Below are 17926 nucleotides of genomic sequence, written 5' to 3' on the forward strand. Positions count from 1 at the left end.
GCGCCGGCGCAGCGCTTCATCGTCACTCCCAGCGACCACGGCGGGGGCGATGTGACGCCAGGGGCGCCGGCGCAGCGCTTCATCGTCACTCCCAGCGACCACGGCGGGGGCGATGTGACGCCAGGGGCGCCGGCGCAGCGCTTCATCGTCACTCCCAGCGACCACGGCGGGGCGTTGTGACGCCACGAGCGCCGGCGCGGAGCTCCGGGCTCGACGCCCGCGAGCCACTGAGCGGACCGCGGCCTTCGGCTGCGCACGCCCGGAGCGGACGCCGGACGCAGCACGCCTCTGCTCGCCGACAGCGGCGCGCTGCCCGGGAAGCCGGCGCTCCCAAAGGGCGGGGCGTCACCTCTGCCCGTGGGTCGGGCGCTCTGGGCCGGCGCGAGGAGGCCGCCGGCCCCGCGCGTCCTGACGCGCTACGTCCCCGCCGCTTCCGCATCGCTGACTTCCGCCTGCGCTGCCGCCATTTTGCTCGCGCGGAAGCGCCACCGCTGGGTGGGAGTCCCGGCGTGGGAGAGTCGCGGCCGCCGCGGACGGTGCCGCCACCGCCATGCCGTCGTCGCCGCTGCGGGTGGCGGTGGTGTGCTCGAGCAACCAGAACCGGAGCATGGAGGCGCACAACATCCTCAGGTAGTTGGAGCCTCCGCCCTAGCCCGGCGCCCCGTCGGACGCCGGCCGACCGGCTGTCCCTCCCGCCGCCCACCCCTTGCCCGGGGGCCCGTGCCGGACGGCGGGCGGCAGCCCCGGCTCTGGCCACCCCGCAGGCCTGCCGCTGGCCGGGCAGGGCGCCTCGGCCGAAGGAGGCCCGAAGGGCCCGCGGCTCGCGACGGCGCGGGGCGGCTTCATTGACGCGCTCGTTGGCTCCCGCGGCGCCGAGCGTAGCGAGGAGTCCACCAGCGCTCTGGCCGCCGCGCCCCGCTCCGCTCGCCAGCGCGCCGTGTCCCGCACGTGTGCTAGCCTGTCGGGAAATTAGCTTCTTTACCGACATGTTCACGTGTCGCGGAACTCTAAAGTTCCCAGTAAATCCGCAAAGCTGGTGGTGGCTGCAGCCAATTTGCATGCATTTCTGCCTATCTGAGAACTAGCAGGCTCCTCTAAAATACTCCACGTGATGCGGTGAATGTCAAGAGCAAGGTATAGGTCTGAGCGATACTAGTGTCCAACGATTGCTTACACAACGTAGCCTCAGGTAGAATGACTCTTTAAAAAGAGCAGGAAAGAATCTGTTCACCATATGAATTTGTGGATTTTCTACTATCTACATTTTCAAGTATCGCACACCCCTCCCCACATAAAAGCCTTCAATCGGGAATTTCTGGAACACAAGTGAATTCGGTATATTTCAGTATTCATCCTTTGTGACCTCTGTGTTGTATGTGTTAAATAAAAGTTGAATCCCGTTTGATAAAGTTTCTTCTTTCTAAAACACTTTCATTACAGTTAAAATGTACACATCAACTTCCATAGTAGAACAAAGTTGAAACCCCCTTTTTTCCCTATGTTTCCACACGTGGACTTTAAAGGAAAACAGTGCCTCGCTTTTCTTACCACTTTCCAGCTACGAATGGGGTATTAGGCACCTCGGGGAAAATTAGAATCTCGCCACCCCCCCCCCCCCCTTGTTTTTATGAATGGGGATGTTGATTTATGTAAGCTTTCCCTGATTATATCTGCTAACTCTGAGTTACTTTATGGTTGGATTTTTCTTCCTAACATTTACCACACTGTTCACTGTGTTTGCTTGATGTTATTTGTTTTGTAGGGTGTGATACGCTTTGAACCTAACAAATCAGTGTGAAGGTTGTTTTGAAAAGTGAGTGTTCTGCTAGAATTGTGATGGGTCTGAGCCCAAAACAGCAATTGTCTGTAGAGAGTACCCTTAAAAGTTTTATAAATGTAAGCACAAGGTTTGCATCCCTAGAAAACAAAATTACCCAAGGGAAACAAAATTGTTTTCTCTAATTGAAATGACAAGTAATCTGAGACCTCATTCTGCCAGTCTGGCTAGTGATTCTGTTTCTACTCTAAAGCTCTGTGCAGCCAAATAAGAGTGAAATCTTACAAAACAAAGTTTTAATTTTTACGTTTCACAACTTTGTTAAAATGAAATCGGGTTTAGTGACTTTTAAAGGCATGCCAATCTGAGCCTTCCCTGGGTCTTTCACTGCAAGATAAGTCCTTGTTCAGTTGAAAGTGGCTGTAGCAAGCACAGCATTGGGTCCCTTGTGGAATGGGGGCGCAGAGCGTATTACCTTCCAAGTAATCACCAAGAGGGGATTCTTAGGTGTCCTCCTACCTGCTTTACTGTCTTCCAAGCTTACTCCTAAAAAGCAGACTTAGAGTGAGGCAAAAGGAGGTAAGTTTAGAGTAATGCTGTCATTGTGCTGTGAAGTCCTGTTATCTTAGGCATCTCTACTTTCTCAGTTGCTTATATTTGGAGAGTGTTTTCCTGTTGAAATAGCTTATTTTAATTAAAAAGATATTTACTTCTACAAAAATTACTGTTGAAAATACGCTAGAAGATAAAGATTACTTGTAGGATACCATTTTTGGTATACTTCTGGCTATCTTTCTTAAGCACATGTGCACTTATGGGGAATCAAAGTACTGTTTTGTAATCTCTTCACTTAATACTAGGAACATATTTTTTTAATCTGTTTATTCATAGCAAATAATTGAGTGGTCAGAAACTATGGCACAGTGATCCAGAGGAGCCCTAAGCAGCCATTAATTTTGTAACTAATCCCCCATAAGTAGGCTGTTCCCTACTTTTCAGTCTTAAAAGTGTCAACATCCTGGTGGTGTATAAATATCTTTACAACACCCTCTTCTGATTATTTCCTTGGGGTCACTTCCTAAAAGTGGAGTTGCTGAGTTAAAAGGCTGACATGTTCTACATTTTCGTGCAATTTGTTAACTGCATTCCAGAAAAGTACAGAGTTTCCATTTCCTCATAACCTGGGCATTATTTTTATCTTTGCAGACTGGTGGGGTAAAAAGGATCTCACCCTTGCTTTAGCTCTAAAATTGCTATTAAGATTGAAATATCACATGTGATTTTCATTTTGGAAAACTACCTATTCACTTATCTGCTTTTTCTCCTATTTGGATTATTTACAGGCTTTTAAAAGCATCTTTAGGTAATATAAGATAGTTTTCTGTTAGAAGCTAGGAGAATTTATAAAAAGTCAAATTTAGAGACTTGTATAGGCCTTAAAAATGATTATAAAAAACGTAGGAAAATGCTCATCATAAGGGAAAAGCTGGAAAATTGTGCGTGCAGTTTAGTTACAACTAAAACTACGTAACGTATGCAAAAGAAAACTTGAATGAAATAGACCAGAAGGAATGTAGTTAAGTGAACATGCGTAGTTGGTCCATCAGAAATCCTTTTTTTATTTTATCCTATTGAAAATCAGCTTGGAATGTATTTTCCTGATAAAGACAAGTGGTAATAAATGTTGACATTTTCTAGAGCTAGTCATAATGTTCTTTGGGATGATAATTTTTTTTTATCTTTTGAAACTAAATGTTTTAAGTTCTGGCAAGGAAATAGTTTATATTTGGGGAACTTTGCCTTACATTTCCATAGAGCCTCCTGTTTGTCCTCAGTGGCTTATGGTCTCCCCTTGGGGCCAATTATGGTGTTTTTGTTCCAAACTCCTTGATGGTCTTCTAGTGTTTAATTTTTAGCGCTAAGGGACATACTGAATTTTGAAACATATGTTTTCAATTTAATTTTTAAAAGACTTTTCTAAGTTGCTGCAATGCTGGATTGTCAGTCTCTTTTTCACTTTTATAACTTACGTGGGCAGTGTTATTTTTAAAAGACGAGCAAAGAGGCTGCAAAACAAGACCAAGGAGTCTCCGTGTTCTGCATGCCAGGTGCTTTTACAAAGCCATCTGGTCCCACCTCGCAGCTCCTGGGACACTCAAGCTCAGTGCCGGTGAGGAGACTTGGTCAAGTGGGTAACAGAGCAAGGACTTGGGCACTGGGGTTCTCCTGGGGACAGAATCAAGATTGCAGATGGGAAGCAGCGTTGGGTGGAGAGTCCCGAGTTGGGGAGACGCAAAGTAGGTCAGCTGAGTCCCTCTTAGTCCCTGATGGGTGGTGGATGTCATGTTGCGCATGGGGGGGTTCCAGGCTGTGCTGTGAGGTAGGGCTGGCTGGCTGGCCTCTCACCCATGGGCCCAAGTCTCGGCCTCCCTGAGTCATCTGTGGTCGCACAGCTACTTGTGCGCATCCTTCCAGGTACGGGGTTTGAAGACAGCAGTGTCCTGGCCATAGTGCTGAGCCACGCCCAGTCTTGGACCAGGTTATCGGGTGGTCTTCCTCGAGGGAGGGGGTTGGGCCTATCCTCTGACCTCTTTGGTTGCTGCTTTGATGTTTTGGTTCTGGGTGGGCTTTAAGAAAGGCACTTTGAAGGTGGGAAGATTTGAAATCATGTCTTTCAGGATGGCTGAGGGTGTGTCCATGGGACCATGGTGTCCTTCATAGGTTTTAAGGGACTGGGCAAAGACTTTGGTATTGTTTTCCTTTTGTGTTCTGAGAAGTGCAACCCAGACTAGGAGGGCGTTGGGGGAAGATCAGTTTGTGTTTAAATGTGAACACTGAGCAAGACAGGGCAGACCAAGGACAGTACTAGCTTCCAGGGCTAGAACGTTTTCCCCAGCATCAAAGACCATCTTACCCAGCCTTCTTTTACTGATGAGACAACAGGGGGACCCCAGCACAGGGAAGGTAATTTAGCAGGTTCACACATGGTCAGTAGCGGGGTCTTGCTTAGAATGGTGCTGTTGGGGCTGCAGAGAAGCACCGTGCTGGTGGATATGTCTCTGGGCCATCTAGCAAAAGATGCTGAGGGCCTGCCCTCTGCTAGTGCTGTGGTAGGAGGTGTTGACATTGTGGTGGGGGGAGACAGTGGCCCAGTGAATGAGCAGTGTACTCTGTCCTGTGGAAATCCAGCATCCAGGGAGAGGGCAGGGTGATATTGGGGTAGGCCCTCTGGAGAGGTGGCGGTCACGTGGAGGCCGAAGAGGGGAACTGGATGGTAACAGCTTCCACCGCCAGGTAGGTCAAGTGGCGAGTGAGCATTTGCCCTGCTTGATCCAAACGGCCTTCTCATGGCTTGACCCTGGCTGATTTCGTTCTTGACCTTGTAGAAGCCAAGAATGAGAGAAAAACAAAACTTTTCTAAGGGCCCACCTTTTACTGGTGATGTTGTAAATTTTGTTGGAATGTTAATGTTCATTAATGAGAGTTTTTTTTACCTTCTCAATCTTGCTGATAGCACAGTGCAATCACAGAAGCATCTAAATGGTGAAGGCCCGTGAGTGGTCAGCACATGCTGGAACCCAGAAGCCTCGTGCAGTGGCCAGGACTTTCCTCTGCTGAGGGTCCCAAGACAGTGTCTTCCAGGGGCCGTCACACTGGGGGTTCAGGCTTAGCCAGAGTGATTCTTTTTTTTCCACATGGGCAAGCACCGGGAATCAAACCTGGGGCTCCGGCATGACAGGCAAGAACTCTGCCGTTGAGTCACCGTGGCCTGCCCAAAAATAATTGTTTTTTAATAAGACTAACTGTAGAAAATAAAGAAAAATAACTTAAAATGTGCTGAGGAATGGATATTTTCTTCGGATAATTTTTGGTGTTCATTTTGGTGTTATTTTATTTTTTGCCATTGAAATAACAGTTGAAACAATTTCATTTCCAAGAATTTAATATTTCCCATGACACAGTTTTTATGATAGATTATTGATACTTGTCGAGACATAAATACTTGGCTGGAAGGTTAGTTTAACAAATAACAGTTGGCCTTTCAGACAAAGCCCTTCCATTGTTGGAACCATTTTTGATGACAGTCAGCTGTCTAATGTGAGAGAAGTTGTCACAGCATGAGATGGGCTGTTTTGGCACTTGCCTCAGCTGAGAAGAAAGAGTGCTTCTGTTGCTAATTAGCCTTTTGCCACTTGTGAACATTTTTGCAGTTTACTTTTAATTGCATTTGGTTAAAAAAATGGAAGTTTGTAGTATCTAATCTTGTGCTTAGTATTTTTCTTTTTGAAATTTTATTTTTGAAGGTGGTTCATAATATTAACTGATAGCCAATGTTTGGAGTAGGTCTAATTCTCAGATGCTTTAACAAAGACCCGGGAGATTGCTGCTGCAGGCCGTGGAGTGGACGCCTGCAGCACCCTGGTCTGGGGACAGGTTGATTGGGTCCTTTCAGACTTCAGGACACCTCGCTGTGGTCCAGGTGGCCAGCGCCAAGCAGCCTCACTCAGCCCTAGGCGGAAGGAGCTGGCAGGTGGCAAGCATCTCAGGGTGAGGAGGCAGCCAGTCTTGTGGACAGCTCACACCCCCACGGGCCTTTCGGAGGCAGGACTGAGGCTCCTGGGAGCCTGTGAGGGCTGGCGGGTTACCGTCATGTGATCATCTGCACAGGTTGGGGTGGAGAGTCCTCCATTTGGATCCCTGGTGGCGAAGACTCAGACCACCATGGCAAAAGATGAGTAAACGTAGACCTCCTTTGCCAGGTGGCCACATCCAGTGATGTCCAAGCACTTGGGCCACCTGCCAGGGAGCTGGGCACAGTGGGCATTGGCTGGGTGGAAGGCCCCACACAGTGGCTCTCCATCCTGAGGGCTCAGCGGGACCCCATCCGCCCCAGGCCTTGAAAACACTCTGGGTCTGTGCCCAGTGGGTGACAGGCATGTGCCCCCCACGTTGGGAACCGCTGACTGTCTGCCACAACCCCTTTGTCTTGTTTTCACCCCATAAATGCTCTTGCAGAACCGGTTTACTCAGTATTTGGTTTCAGATGACTGCAGTTTTAAAACAGCTACCACCAAAAGAAAAAGGTCTCACCTTACAGATTGTGAAAAAGAACATGCCCAGGCTCCGAGAGACACATCCAGAAGTGTAGCTCTGAGTGTGTGCTGAGCAGTGGCACCCGTGGCTCCAGTGACGGTGCTGGCCTGGTGGGTGGAGGGGCTCTGGGTGAGCCAGTCCGCACATCTGGGCACTCCAGGGCCCCGCACGCTCTGGCCTGCTTGCTTCTCAGACCTTGCCCACACTGCGGGCCACGCGCCTCATTCTGGTGCTCCCAGTCCGCTGCCTCTCCCCCCGAGGGACAGGGTACCCCTTCCTTGTTCTGTCCTTGCTTCTGGCATCATGCTTCGTCCTGCTGTAGTCACGTTTCCCTTCTTGACGTTTATCGTTCTCTGTAGCCTGTGTCCTTGTGTGAAGCACTTGCTTCCTCTGCGTTGTCCTGCCTCTTCCTCCCTTAGGTACGGAACGTGACTGCCTTCCCTGACCTAGCCCAGACCTCAGCACTGGGCACGGTGCCTGGCCCATGGTGGGCAGGCAGGGCCTGAAAGTGCAGACGTGGAACTGGTTAGAGTGCTCCTGGGGAAGAGGGCTGGGAGAGAACGGCGTGACAGGCGGTGTGGTGGTATAGCCTCAGGGTGGATGCTGGCCTGGGGCGAGGCCGGTGGCATGTAAAGTGCTTGGCCTTAGACGCGTGCAGCTCTGGGGTTGATGAGGCCTGGTGGCACCTGAGCAGAAGGCAGCTTCTGTTTGGGTGGAAGTGCGCACATGGCAGATTGGCACACCATACCTGTGTGTGACCCTGGGGCCCCCAGGAGCTACCCCTAGCGACACCTACCTCTTTCTGGGCAACATTTGTTACTGAAGACTTTAGAAGCATGGAGTTTAGGCCATTGTCTCGATACAGGTTATTACCGATGTTGGCCTAGGATGTTTTTACTCCAAGCAGCAGCAGCAGAGGACTTAGATGAGCTGTTTGCCATCCTTATGTTTAAGTTTTTACTGGCAAGAGGAGTGCTCCAGCACCTTACAGGCCTCCTTCCAGACTCAGGCGCGTGTGTCCTCTGGGGATTTGTGTGCAGGGAGGCTCAGGCTGGGCCTGGCTGACCCGGGGATTTGTGGTGTCAGCATCAGCATGCCACAGGGAGGCCTGGGGCTGGTGTGCCTGGGAGGCTGTGACAGGAGGGTGGGTGGTCTGGCGAGGCCAGCGGGACAGAGAGCATGAGGGGTTGGCACAGGCTGTGGTGCAGGTCACTGGCCAGGGAAAGCAGCACAACCCCGTGGGCAGTGGGCATCCTCGGCGTACAAGCCACGCAGGGGCTGGAGGGTTTCTAAAGTGTCCCCACAAAGACCTTTGCGGGGCACTGCAGCACCTAGGAGGGGCTGCGCGGCTGGTGGTGCAGGAGCACCCCCTTGAGGTTGGGGATGGAAGCCAGTAAGAGCTCAGCTTTTCAGGGCCTACATTTTTGGGGTACAGGTGGCTGGGGACTCAGGATGCACAGCTTGTTTCTTGGCAGTTCTTGTGGCGTGGTGGCTCAATCCTGCACATCAGACAGTACGAGGGCAGGCTGTGCACCCTCTCTCACTTCTTCATAGCTTCCCATCCATGTGGGTGTCGTCCTGAGAGGATGAGCGCTCCTCAGGGGTAGGGTCCTCAGCTGACCTCCTGTCTCTCCTCCTTGCACCCACCCTGGTGCCGGGCAGGTTGAGGGTCTGGTCACCTGCTTTTGTAATAGGAGCGGATTGAGGGTGGCAGGGCTGCGTGTGCCTCTCTGGAGGTGGGTAGTGGGGCTACCAGGCGCTGCAGCCCTCGCACCCCATGGCATTCGTCTTGGTCACAGGAAACGGCCGACGCCACTGCTGTCCAGCCTCACTTCCTCTGGAGTCTGCTGTGACTCAGCATGGACAATTATTTCGGTGTCTTTAGGTTCGCATGGACATTGCTTGAGTTTGTTAACCGTCAGTCTCTGTTGTCACACTTACCCTTGGGAGCACTGACCCTTGTCACCTGAGCCGTTCTGGGGAGACTGCTGGCAGCCCTAGGGAGATGAGTGGTGTCTGGCCACCGTGGCGGGTTTGACCCAAACGAGGTCACAGCACGCAGTGGAGCGGCACAGCTCTCACCATCCGTGCACTTCTGCCGGGGTGCTGGGTGCGTGCCCCCACATGTGGGCTCAGAGGCCACCTGCACGCTCTCCCATCCACGCCTTGCTCTCTCTCCCCTGGGTCTTTCTCCTTGGAGATTGTTCCCCTTCAGCATGTACGATGGCCCTCACACTTGGGCTCAGTCTCAGAGGGCCCCGTGTGTGGGTGGGCTCATAGGATGACTCTGGACTCCCGTGGATCCCCTCACAGAGCCACAATATGTATTCTTCTACTTGACCGTTTTGTAAATTGTCTTTCTGGGCTAAAGGTGACAGGCAGTTTTCCTTTGCTGGCTTAGCAGCTGTACTCCCCTCACTATCCTGCCGGTGTCAGCTGGTCGCTGGACACTGGTCAAGCTCCTGGCCTGCCCTGGCACTGACTGCGCTAGGGACGCCGTGGTGGGCCCAGCAGAGCAGCCCTTCCCCTGGGCAGTGCCCAGTCCATGTTGCTGATCTGCAGAGGTCAGGCACCGGGGACCTGGGGGCCGTTTCCTTTCCTATGGTCTTCCTGCTCATGCCTTTGGCCCTTCTTCCCTGGGATTGTGTCATTTTGCTTTCGCAGGTGTTTGTACGCACACACACAGGGTCTTTCGCTGTCCACACGTTCTCTGCTGGACTGGAGGGTCACTGTGCCTTGAAAGACCCCCGAGGTATGAAAGCAAAGATGTGCAATGTCTCCAGGCACTGCCAAGTGTCCCCTGGAGGCGAAGCCGCCGCCGGTTGAGAACCACTGACACAGGGAGAGAAGCAGCTTAGCGGGGAAATTGGGTTGAGAAAACAGAAATAGACCAGCTTGAAAACGCAGCACTTTCCCTGCCAGGCCAGGGCTGCCCACCCCCCGCGCTTCTTCAGCAGCAGGGAGTTTGTGCTTTACAAATCTAAAGCCATAATGCAAGTTCCGGTTATCCAGACTCATTTAACACTTTACAACTTTGATTTTATTGCCTGTCAGTTTTAAAGAGCAGAAGTTTCCAGACCAAACTAACATTTTTTGCACATGACCTGTTGCTGTTAGCTTGAAAGTATGGTTATTGGTACGGAAAAAAGTCTCTTGACCTTGAAACTTTATATAGAGAATCTTTTTTCTGGGTGTATGACTGCTTATGTTCTGAAGTGCTCTCGGAAGACCCGCTGGCTACACGCTGCTCCGTAGGCTTACGCTTTCCTCGGTGGGTCCCCCTTTGTCAGGAAGCCTGTCTGGTTAGAGGACAGCGGGCCAGGCAGCTGCCCCTCTGCTGACTGCGGGACCCCGAGGAAGAGGCGACCCTGGGAAGGGGTGCCTGAGCGCTGCAGCCGCAGAGGGCTTTTGCGCCCAGGATGTGGGTGTGTCCTCGGCTCAGAGGCAGCGGCTCTGCGACCTGGCTCTGGGCCTCTGCCCTCTGTTTTCCTGGGTTTTAGCCCTGCTGTGACGCGCTGCAGCTGTGGGTTTTGTTTTTTGTGTTATCTGTGTCTCCCACATGGAAGGTGAGCATACTACCACTGAACCACCCGTGCCCCCTACAGATGTGGTTTGAATGAAAGAATATTTAAACTGGAATTTAGACTTTAAAAATGCATTCTGTACTATCAGTAAATAAATAGACTCATTGTCCTTTCCCCATTTTGTATCCCTTACTTTTGGAAGCTTGTGTCTTGTTTAACCAAGTTTGGTCCTTTTTTCTCCTTTTGTGTCTTTCAGCAAACGCGGGTTCAGCGTCCGGTCCTTTGGGACAGGCACCCACGTGAAGCTGCCAGGGCCGGCCCCGGACAGGCCGAACGTTTATGACTTCAAAACCACCTACGATCAGATGTACAATGACCTTCTTAGGAAAGACAAAGAACTGTATCCCGGCGGCTGCACTTTGAACGCCCCATGCGGTGGCCTCTGAGGTGTCCTGGGCGCTGGGCTGGCCCGCGGGGAGCAGGACGTGCTGCCCAGCTGCAGACGCTGCCCCACGGCCCTGCGGGGTGCGCCCAGGCTCCGCTGCTTCTCCCTCTTCATCTTTTTCTCTCTCTTTCTTTCTTTTTTTTAAGAGATTTACATAAGCCTCAAAACTAAGTTTCTATTCCTGGTGCTCATTGGGCAGTTCAAGGGTCCGCTCCATCGTGGCTGTCAGACATCAGAGTGGAAACGTACTTACACAGTCGGGGCTCAGGTTCTGTGAACGTAACACGGAACATGCTTAGATGAGAAAGCAATCACACAAATCCATTTGCTGCTCATGCTGGGGCTGCCTGATCTCCTCTGCAAGTGGGGTGTGTGTACGGGCTGTGGGCGTGCGTGTGCGCGGGTGGGGTTTGCGTGTGCACACGTGTGCCACATGCAGTTTAGGTGCTCACACCTCCCGTCGCTTTCCTAGAGGGGTCGGTAAAGAGGGCCAGGCTCACTATCCAGTGAAGCACTTTGGCAACAAATAATTTGAGAGAACTTTACTTCATTTCAGGAAGAGATAAAACAGACTGGATCTGCTGCTACTTAAGACTCATGTGAAAAGAAAAGGTATTTTTTAAATGGATTTTTATGAGTGGGACACCAGGTTGCGCAATGGCTGAGATAGGACTGGGGCCCAGGGTTGGCAGGGTGTCTCCAGGCATTGCCATGCTGGGGTCCCCTTTGTTATACCAGGCAACTTCGCATTCCCAGAATGGCCCCAAACATGTGGGGGAACTAAAGGAAGGGAATATAAACGTGTGGGCCCAGACCTTTTTGTCCTCACGTTGGCAATCCTGCCATTTTAATAAACCGAGAATGTTTTCTGTACATACCTAGATTCAGCAGCTGGTCAGGAGCAGCCCCTGCAGCTGTTGAAGCTGAGGTGTGGCCTTGCACCCAGGAGAGGACGGCCTCCCTCGCCCTCTCCTCCCCCAGCTACAGCCCAGCCTCTGGGGGGCACAGGGCAGCCAAGGGTGCCCCAGTTTCCTGTCAGCCCTGCAGCCGGACTGGGTGGGCTGCTGTGGCTCAGCAGTGAAGTGGGAGGTTCAGGGTTGGACAGGAGTTGACGTGGCCTGTGAAGGCAAAATTGCATGTCCCTCCTTCCTTGAAAGCCCTGGAGCCTGCGCTCTGCAGAGTCCTTAGGTCTGAGGAGCTGTCAATGTCTGCGTCCTTGTCTTTGGACCTGGCTTCCTCCCTCCCAACGCTCACCCGAGAGTCTCCTCTCTGCCTTTCTCTCTGTGGTGGTGAAAGCTGACCTTCCTGTCAGCTTTGCTGTGATTCCCTGGCCTTAGGGAAGCATTGCCACAAGGCCATTTTGTAAGACTCGTTTTAGTGTCAGCTCCAGGTCTCGCTGCTCACATTGAACTCGAGGTGTTATTAGGCTTATCTTGAGGCCCTTGTCTGTTTTTGAGGATAACTCTTCAGTTAGCATCATTTTTTGTTTATTTAATTTCCGTTTTACTTTTTTCCAGAGACTAGTTTTTCTAGGATTCAGCTCCTTACCTGGGCTTCAGCAGGGTCATGGGACAGCCCCGCAAGGCTGCTTTGCGTGGGCGTTCCCTCCCCGAGGATGGCTCCTTACCCTCACTCGGTGGCACCCTCACACCATGACGTCGTTTCATGGGCAGCCTGGGAATCACGTAGGTGGGGAAGCCACTCGCCATGGAGATGTCCATGGCAGCTGCGGCCTCTGCTGTCTTGAGTGACGAGCTTCTTGGTGACCCTATCCTGGGCACACAGTGGGCGCAGCTGCACCTGGCCATGTCCTTGTGGGCACCGCTGTTCCTGATTTGTCGTCGGGGAAGACAGCACCCCACACCGTTCATTTTTTAAATCCTTGTACTCAGCGAGAGAAATGAAAATGGCAGGTTACAGGATGCCTGCTCCCATGATCAGTTATGTTTAATTGGGCCCCTTCCTGTGGTGAGTGACCCCTCATTTCCAGAAGGACATGGCACTGAGGACACGTTTATCAGAGGCTGAGCTTAGCCCCTGTGGTCAGGCCTCTGGGGGGCCAGGTAGCTCCAGGGGGAGCCGGGGTGTTTCGCAGGGATCAAAACTCCCTTGTAGAGTGACATTGTAGAGGCGGGTGGGCTTTTTTCTACAGTCTGGTCTCTCCAGGAGAAGTGTGTGTGTGCACGGACAGCAGTGCCCCAGAACCCAGAGGGGCAGCAGCTTGGGGGGAGGCGCTTGCTCCTACTCTGGGGGCTCTAGGGAAACCGAGTTGCCCACAGCGTTTGCCTCTGGAGTCCTTGTGCACAGCTGTGGCCGCAGGCCTTGTGTCACCCCTGGGAGGCTGGAGGGAATGCCTTTGCCGACTCATTTACTCTACCTGGGCGGACCTAATTGGGGGGCAGATGCTTGTGCTCCCCTGAACCCCCAGGTACAACCTTCAGAGAGGACGAGGCATTGCTCAGTGAGCTCACAGGGTGGGATGGCTGGCCCTGTGGGGCGTGTGTGTCGCATGGGCAGCCAGCCTTGCGGAGGGGTGGGCGGTCAGCACAGCAGCGGGGTGGCCAGGGATGGGAATCCCCACTAGGAATGGTGTCCAGGCCGAGTGCTAGAAATCCAGCCTGGTTACACTGAAGAGCTTGCACGTGGCCATTAGATCTTGTGGGAAACTAGCAGACCCAAACAGGAAGCATGGCAGAGAGAGTGGCGTGACTGGATAGGAAAATGCTGCCCACCTGGTTGGAACGGGGGTGGGGCATGGGGTGCCACCCGCTTGCTGGTGCTGGGGCCTCAGTTTCCTTGTCCAGAGCGGGCTCCCCTCTAACTCAGTGAGCTAGGACGCGGGCAGGGCTGCTCAGCCTCGTGTTGGAAATTGGTCATGTGGGTATAAATATAAAGCCTCAAAATACTTTATTAAATATTTGGTTCTAAATAGGTTAAAGCTAGAATGGGTTAATAGTTTTACATCACTGTTTCCCATGTGAAAAAAGGTGAGAAATCCATTCACATGACCCTCAGCAGAGGAGAAATGGCTTTCATCAGATCTCTTTTAATGAGGGAAAGTCTCCATTAAAAAAAAAATAGCTTTATTGAGCTGTTTGCTCTATTAAAGTGTCCAGGTCAGTGACTTGGTGTATTTATAGAGCTGTGCTCCTTTCACCACTGTCTAGTTTTAGAACCGTTTCATCTCCCCAGAAAGAAGCCCAGTTCCCGTGTGCAGCCCTGCCCGTCGCTCCGGGCCCAGCCTACCGCTGACCTGCTTGCTGTCTCTGAATTTGCCTATCTGGACATTTCACTAATGGAGTCACACAATGCGTGGTCTTTGGGGACTGCTGCTAGGCTTATCCTCGTGGCATGTGTCCAACTGTTCACTTTTAAACGCCAAACCTTTGCCTTAGGTTCACGTTGAACATGGGTGACGCTGAGCTGCCTTCCTTGCGTGGGTTTTAGCATCCTCCATGCCACAGAGGGTTGAGACTTCTGTATTTTCCCTTTTCTTCTTTGTAACTCCAGTGGTAGTTTCTACAGTTGAACTTTTTTCTTGGGCCTTTTTTCATTGGTAGGATTCTGTGGTTGAGGAACCCTAAGCTTATTTGGAATGCCTTGGTAGAAATAGGTTACTTTTTTGTTTCTAGATATAGGGAGTGGTTAGTCCTACCTAATGTAAGGTGTCTCCCTAGGCTGGTAGAGGATGGTCTCCAGCTTGGGGTGGAGGGTAGACGGCAGATGGGCCTCTTCTGGGAGAAGAGTAGGGCAACCTGGGGGTGCAGCTCAGTCCTCTGATGTTCATCTGACCTGATAAGTGTGACCCAGGTGGGCCCCAAGGTTCCTTTGGATACAGAGATGCTGAGACTGAGTCCCGGCGTAGGTGATCACTGGAGCTGGGTAGGCGAGTTGCTCTCTTGCTTTTCTAAATTCTCTTGTAGGTCTTTGTATTACCTTTTGGGTTTTGATTGTTTTTAACTATTCATCAAGTACTTTCTGTCCTCCTTGTCTTGGGGCTTAGGTTAACTGGCGTGTAGACTCGCAGCTCCTGGCCTCCGTCCTAGTACAGACCAGTGGGCCGTCCCTCCTGGGCGGCCTGCTTCCTTCACCAGAGCCAGGCGCTTTTCTCGGCGGTTCTCTGCCACTAGCCAAGGTCTTGTTGGAAGCGAAGCCCATTTGTGGTGTGCTGGGAGACTGTGTCAGTGGACGCAGACAGAGCTGGACCAGCTTCAGAGTCCTGCCATGCCACAGCACTCCGCCTCAAGCCTTCCCTCCCGAGTGCACAGGACCCACCTGCATCCCTTCCCTGTCCGGCTTCTCCAATGTTTCTTGGGACTCATCCTCCCTGCCGTGGTGTCCTGTCCCAGATGGGTTTGTTGGACTGGGGGGATCCAGGGTACTTGTTCTTGCTGCTGGCTCTGGCCCTGTGTCATTCCCCAGGGTTTTAAATACTTTCTGAAATGGAGCTGGTCTGTTTCACAAACAGATGCTTCCTAAGCCAGACACTGCTTCCCAGAGAAGCTTTACTCTTACTTAGGCTTTAAGACACAGCTCATGTTTCAATGTACATTGTGGCCTTGAGCTTTTCCGATAGGACCAGATAGTAATTGTCATGTTTGGAGACACTTGCCTGCTCACTCATTGACCAGAAGGGCCGACTGGCCAGGGCAGTGGGTGGGGTCACCCGAAGGGACTGGCCTCACCTCCGCCCACAACCAGAGGGCCATCATGGGAGTGGCGTTAACTGGTATCCACTTTCCAAAAGGCAGGGATGGCGACAGGGCCACTGGGCTTCATGCCACTGTCCAGGTCTGGGGTTGGTTTCGCCAGGTGCCCAGGAGCCCTAGAGCCGCCTCTGGGACTGCAGTCAGCACCCTGCAGTGCTCAGCCTGTGCAGCTGAGTGGCTGCCTGAGGCACTGTTTTGCTTTGGCCTTTGCAAAGACAACTGTTTGCCAGAATTTCTCAGCTTGTTGACGTGGAAGCCTGGGCTTGCAGGTTCTGGCCAGCTGTCCTCCAGGTGTCGCTCGGGGGTCCCTGCCTGCAGCTCCTGAGCCTCCCTGCCAGCTCCCAGGGGGCCAGCACCCTTCTCACGCCCCTCCGGAGGGTCTTGAGTGCTGTGTGGGGCTTGTGGTGTGGCACGCGGGGCAGGGCCGCTGGCACGTGTGAGTCCTTGTGCTCTGGCTCGCCTGTCCCTGTTGCGGCCACTGGCCGCAGCAGTTCTGGCTGCCCCGTCGCAAGGCCCACAGGCCCTGAGGATGGCATAGGGGTCCTCGGCCTGCCCGGTGTGGCCAGTGGGGAGGACAAGGCAGTCCACAGGGTCAGGGCAGGCCATGTGCACGGTTGCATAATACGCATGTCGTAGCTCCGCCACACCCTACGCCTGACACTGGGACCCGTCCACTCGCAGTTGCCGGTGGGCTCCTTGGGGACAGGCAGTTCCCAGGGGGCACAGCAGGTGCCGCAGCAGCAGTAGGTGAGGGAGAGCTGCTGCCAGCAGTGGCAGGGCCCCGTGTGCCCGTGTTGCGCCGTCCACCCCATTGCTAGAGAACTGCCGAGCAGGCCAGGCAGCGGCCCCTCCCTCATGAGGCATGCTGCAGGCAGACGCCCAGGCCCTGGACTGCTCCTTCCTCACCCCCAGGGTGCCTTGTAGTTCTCCCACCCGTGTCCCCAGGGAGTGTGTGCTGTGGAGGGAGAGGCTCAAGGCTGACCTCTTCTCCTGGCCGACATCAGACTCCTGGGCGTGGGACTCGAGGTGTGCCTTATGCCACCTGGGGAGGGGCCCTGGGGCCAAGGCAGCTGGGCTGCCACCGCGTACCCTCCGAGGTCAGGAGCCCCCCCGGGGGCACATGCAGCTGGGCACTGAGCTTTGCTGGGTGGGGGGAGATTGGGGTGACCCGGGGCCTTTGTGGCCCTGCCCTGGGGCCAGGGAAGCAGTTGGAGGGACATGGTCTGTGGGGCAGAAGTGGAGGCGACCTGGGGCGGGGCTGTTGGGAGCAGGCAGGGCCCAGCAGGGAGGATGGGCACTGGTGCCCAGTGATGCCCGGAGCCAGGCTTGGCCCCTGGCGCTGGCCGCGGGGCCCTTCGTGTCCAGGTTCCCAGCTGCAGGTCTCGCCCTTACCCACCTGGCTGTGCAGAGCTGCCGCAGAGCATCGTGTAGGGCGCACCGGGGGTCCTGAGGCGTCGCCGAGGCGTGCGTCTCATGGACAGTCGTCGCGGTTTCCTGGGGTGGCCGGAGCAGAGTCTGCAAGTGGGTGGCTCGAAGCAGCCACCATCCTGGGGGCCAAGGGCCGGGCCCGCACCGTGGAAGAACCTGCCGGGCGCTCGGGCTTCGGGGTCCAGTGGGTCTGCCTCGGGGCCGCCTCTTGGAAGGATGCCGCTCACCCCGCACGGGGCTCGCCCTGGATCCGGGGCTTGACTGGGGGCACGACCGGCCATCACCTCCACGTCGGGGCCCTTGCTACCCATAGGCTGCTCCCTGGTGCGGGCCGCCACCTTGGTTACGGTCTCCCCGCAGGGTCACTCAGGAACGCCGGGCGCGAGCCACCCGCAGGGACATCCGACGTGCCAACTCCCGGGGCCCCTGCCTGCTTCAGGACCCGCTGCTGTGCGTGCAGGAGGCAGGTAAAGGCGGCCGCTCCCCGCGGGCTGCAAAGCTCTGACACACGCGGGTGTGAGTGGCCGGCCCTCCTGGGAGGAGGTGCCAGGCCAGGCTCTAAGCAGCACATCACCCCCACGGGCAGCTCCCCCGGCAGGGGCCATGCAGAGGAGTCAGCTGCTTCCAGGCTCACCCTAGTTCACTGTTCCGCGGTGTCTGCCCTCCCCTGCTTTCTCTAGTTGTGTCTTTTCGTCCTCGACTCTATTTTTAAATTTTGTAAACATAAAATTCCCATTTTAACCATTTTTAAGTGTAGGATTCTGTAGCATAAATTGTTATTTTTTCTTTAAAAAGCAACAATCATGCAGAAAAGACTGTATCCCTGTAGACCACCCTATAACTGGGACATTTGGCACACCTGAGGAAAATACAGGTTTATAATTGTACTAGTAGCTGTGGTCCCTGGTCTGAAAACGGCCACTGTGTGTAGTTCCTTGGATTTTTAAAA

At 53.6% G+C, this 17926-nt stretch overlaps 1 protein-coding gene across 2 annotated transcripts in view; it reads left to right on the plus strand.

Moving 5' to 3' along the window:
* Positions 1 to 357: 357 nt before the first annotated feature.
* The window catches only part of SSU72 (SSU72 homolog, RNA polymerase II CTD phosphatase), a 29717-nt gene continuing 12148 nt past the window's right edge, over positions 358 to 17926 (plus strand). The window contains exons 1-2 of one of the 2 annotated variants that reach the window (XM_077151591.1): positions 358 to 630; positions 10652 to 10795. In XM_077151591.1, coding sequence (XP_077007706.1) covers positions 551 to 630; positions 10652 to 10795 — 224 coding nt within the window. In that variant the 5' untranslated portion in view covers positions 358 to 550. The remainder of the gene's footprint in view (positions 631 to 10651; positions 10796 to 17926) is intronic. The other variant, XM_077151592.1, reaches the window with a different exon arrangement.

The sequence above is a fragment of the Tamandua tetradactyla genome, chromosome 2 (genome assembly GCF_023851605.1).
Source record: "Tamandua tetradactyla isolate mTamTet1 chromosome 2, mTamTet1.pri, whole genome shotgun sequence".
Lineage (NCBI taxonomy): Eukaryota > Metazoa > Chordata > Mammalia > Pilosa > Myrmecophagidae > Tamandua > Tamandua tetradactyla.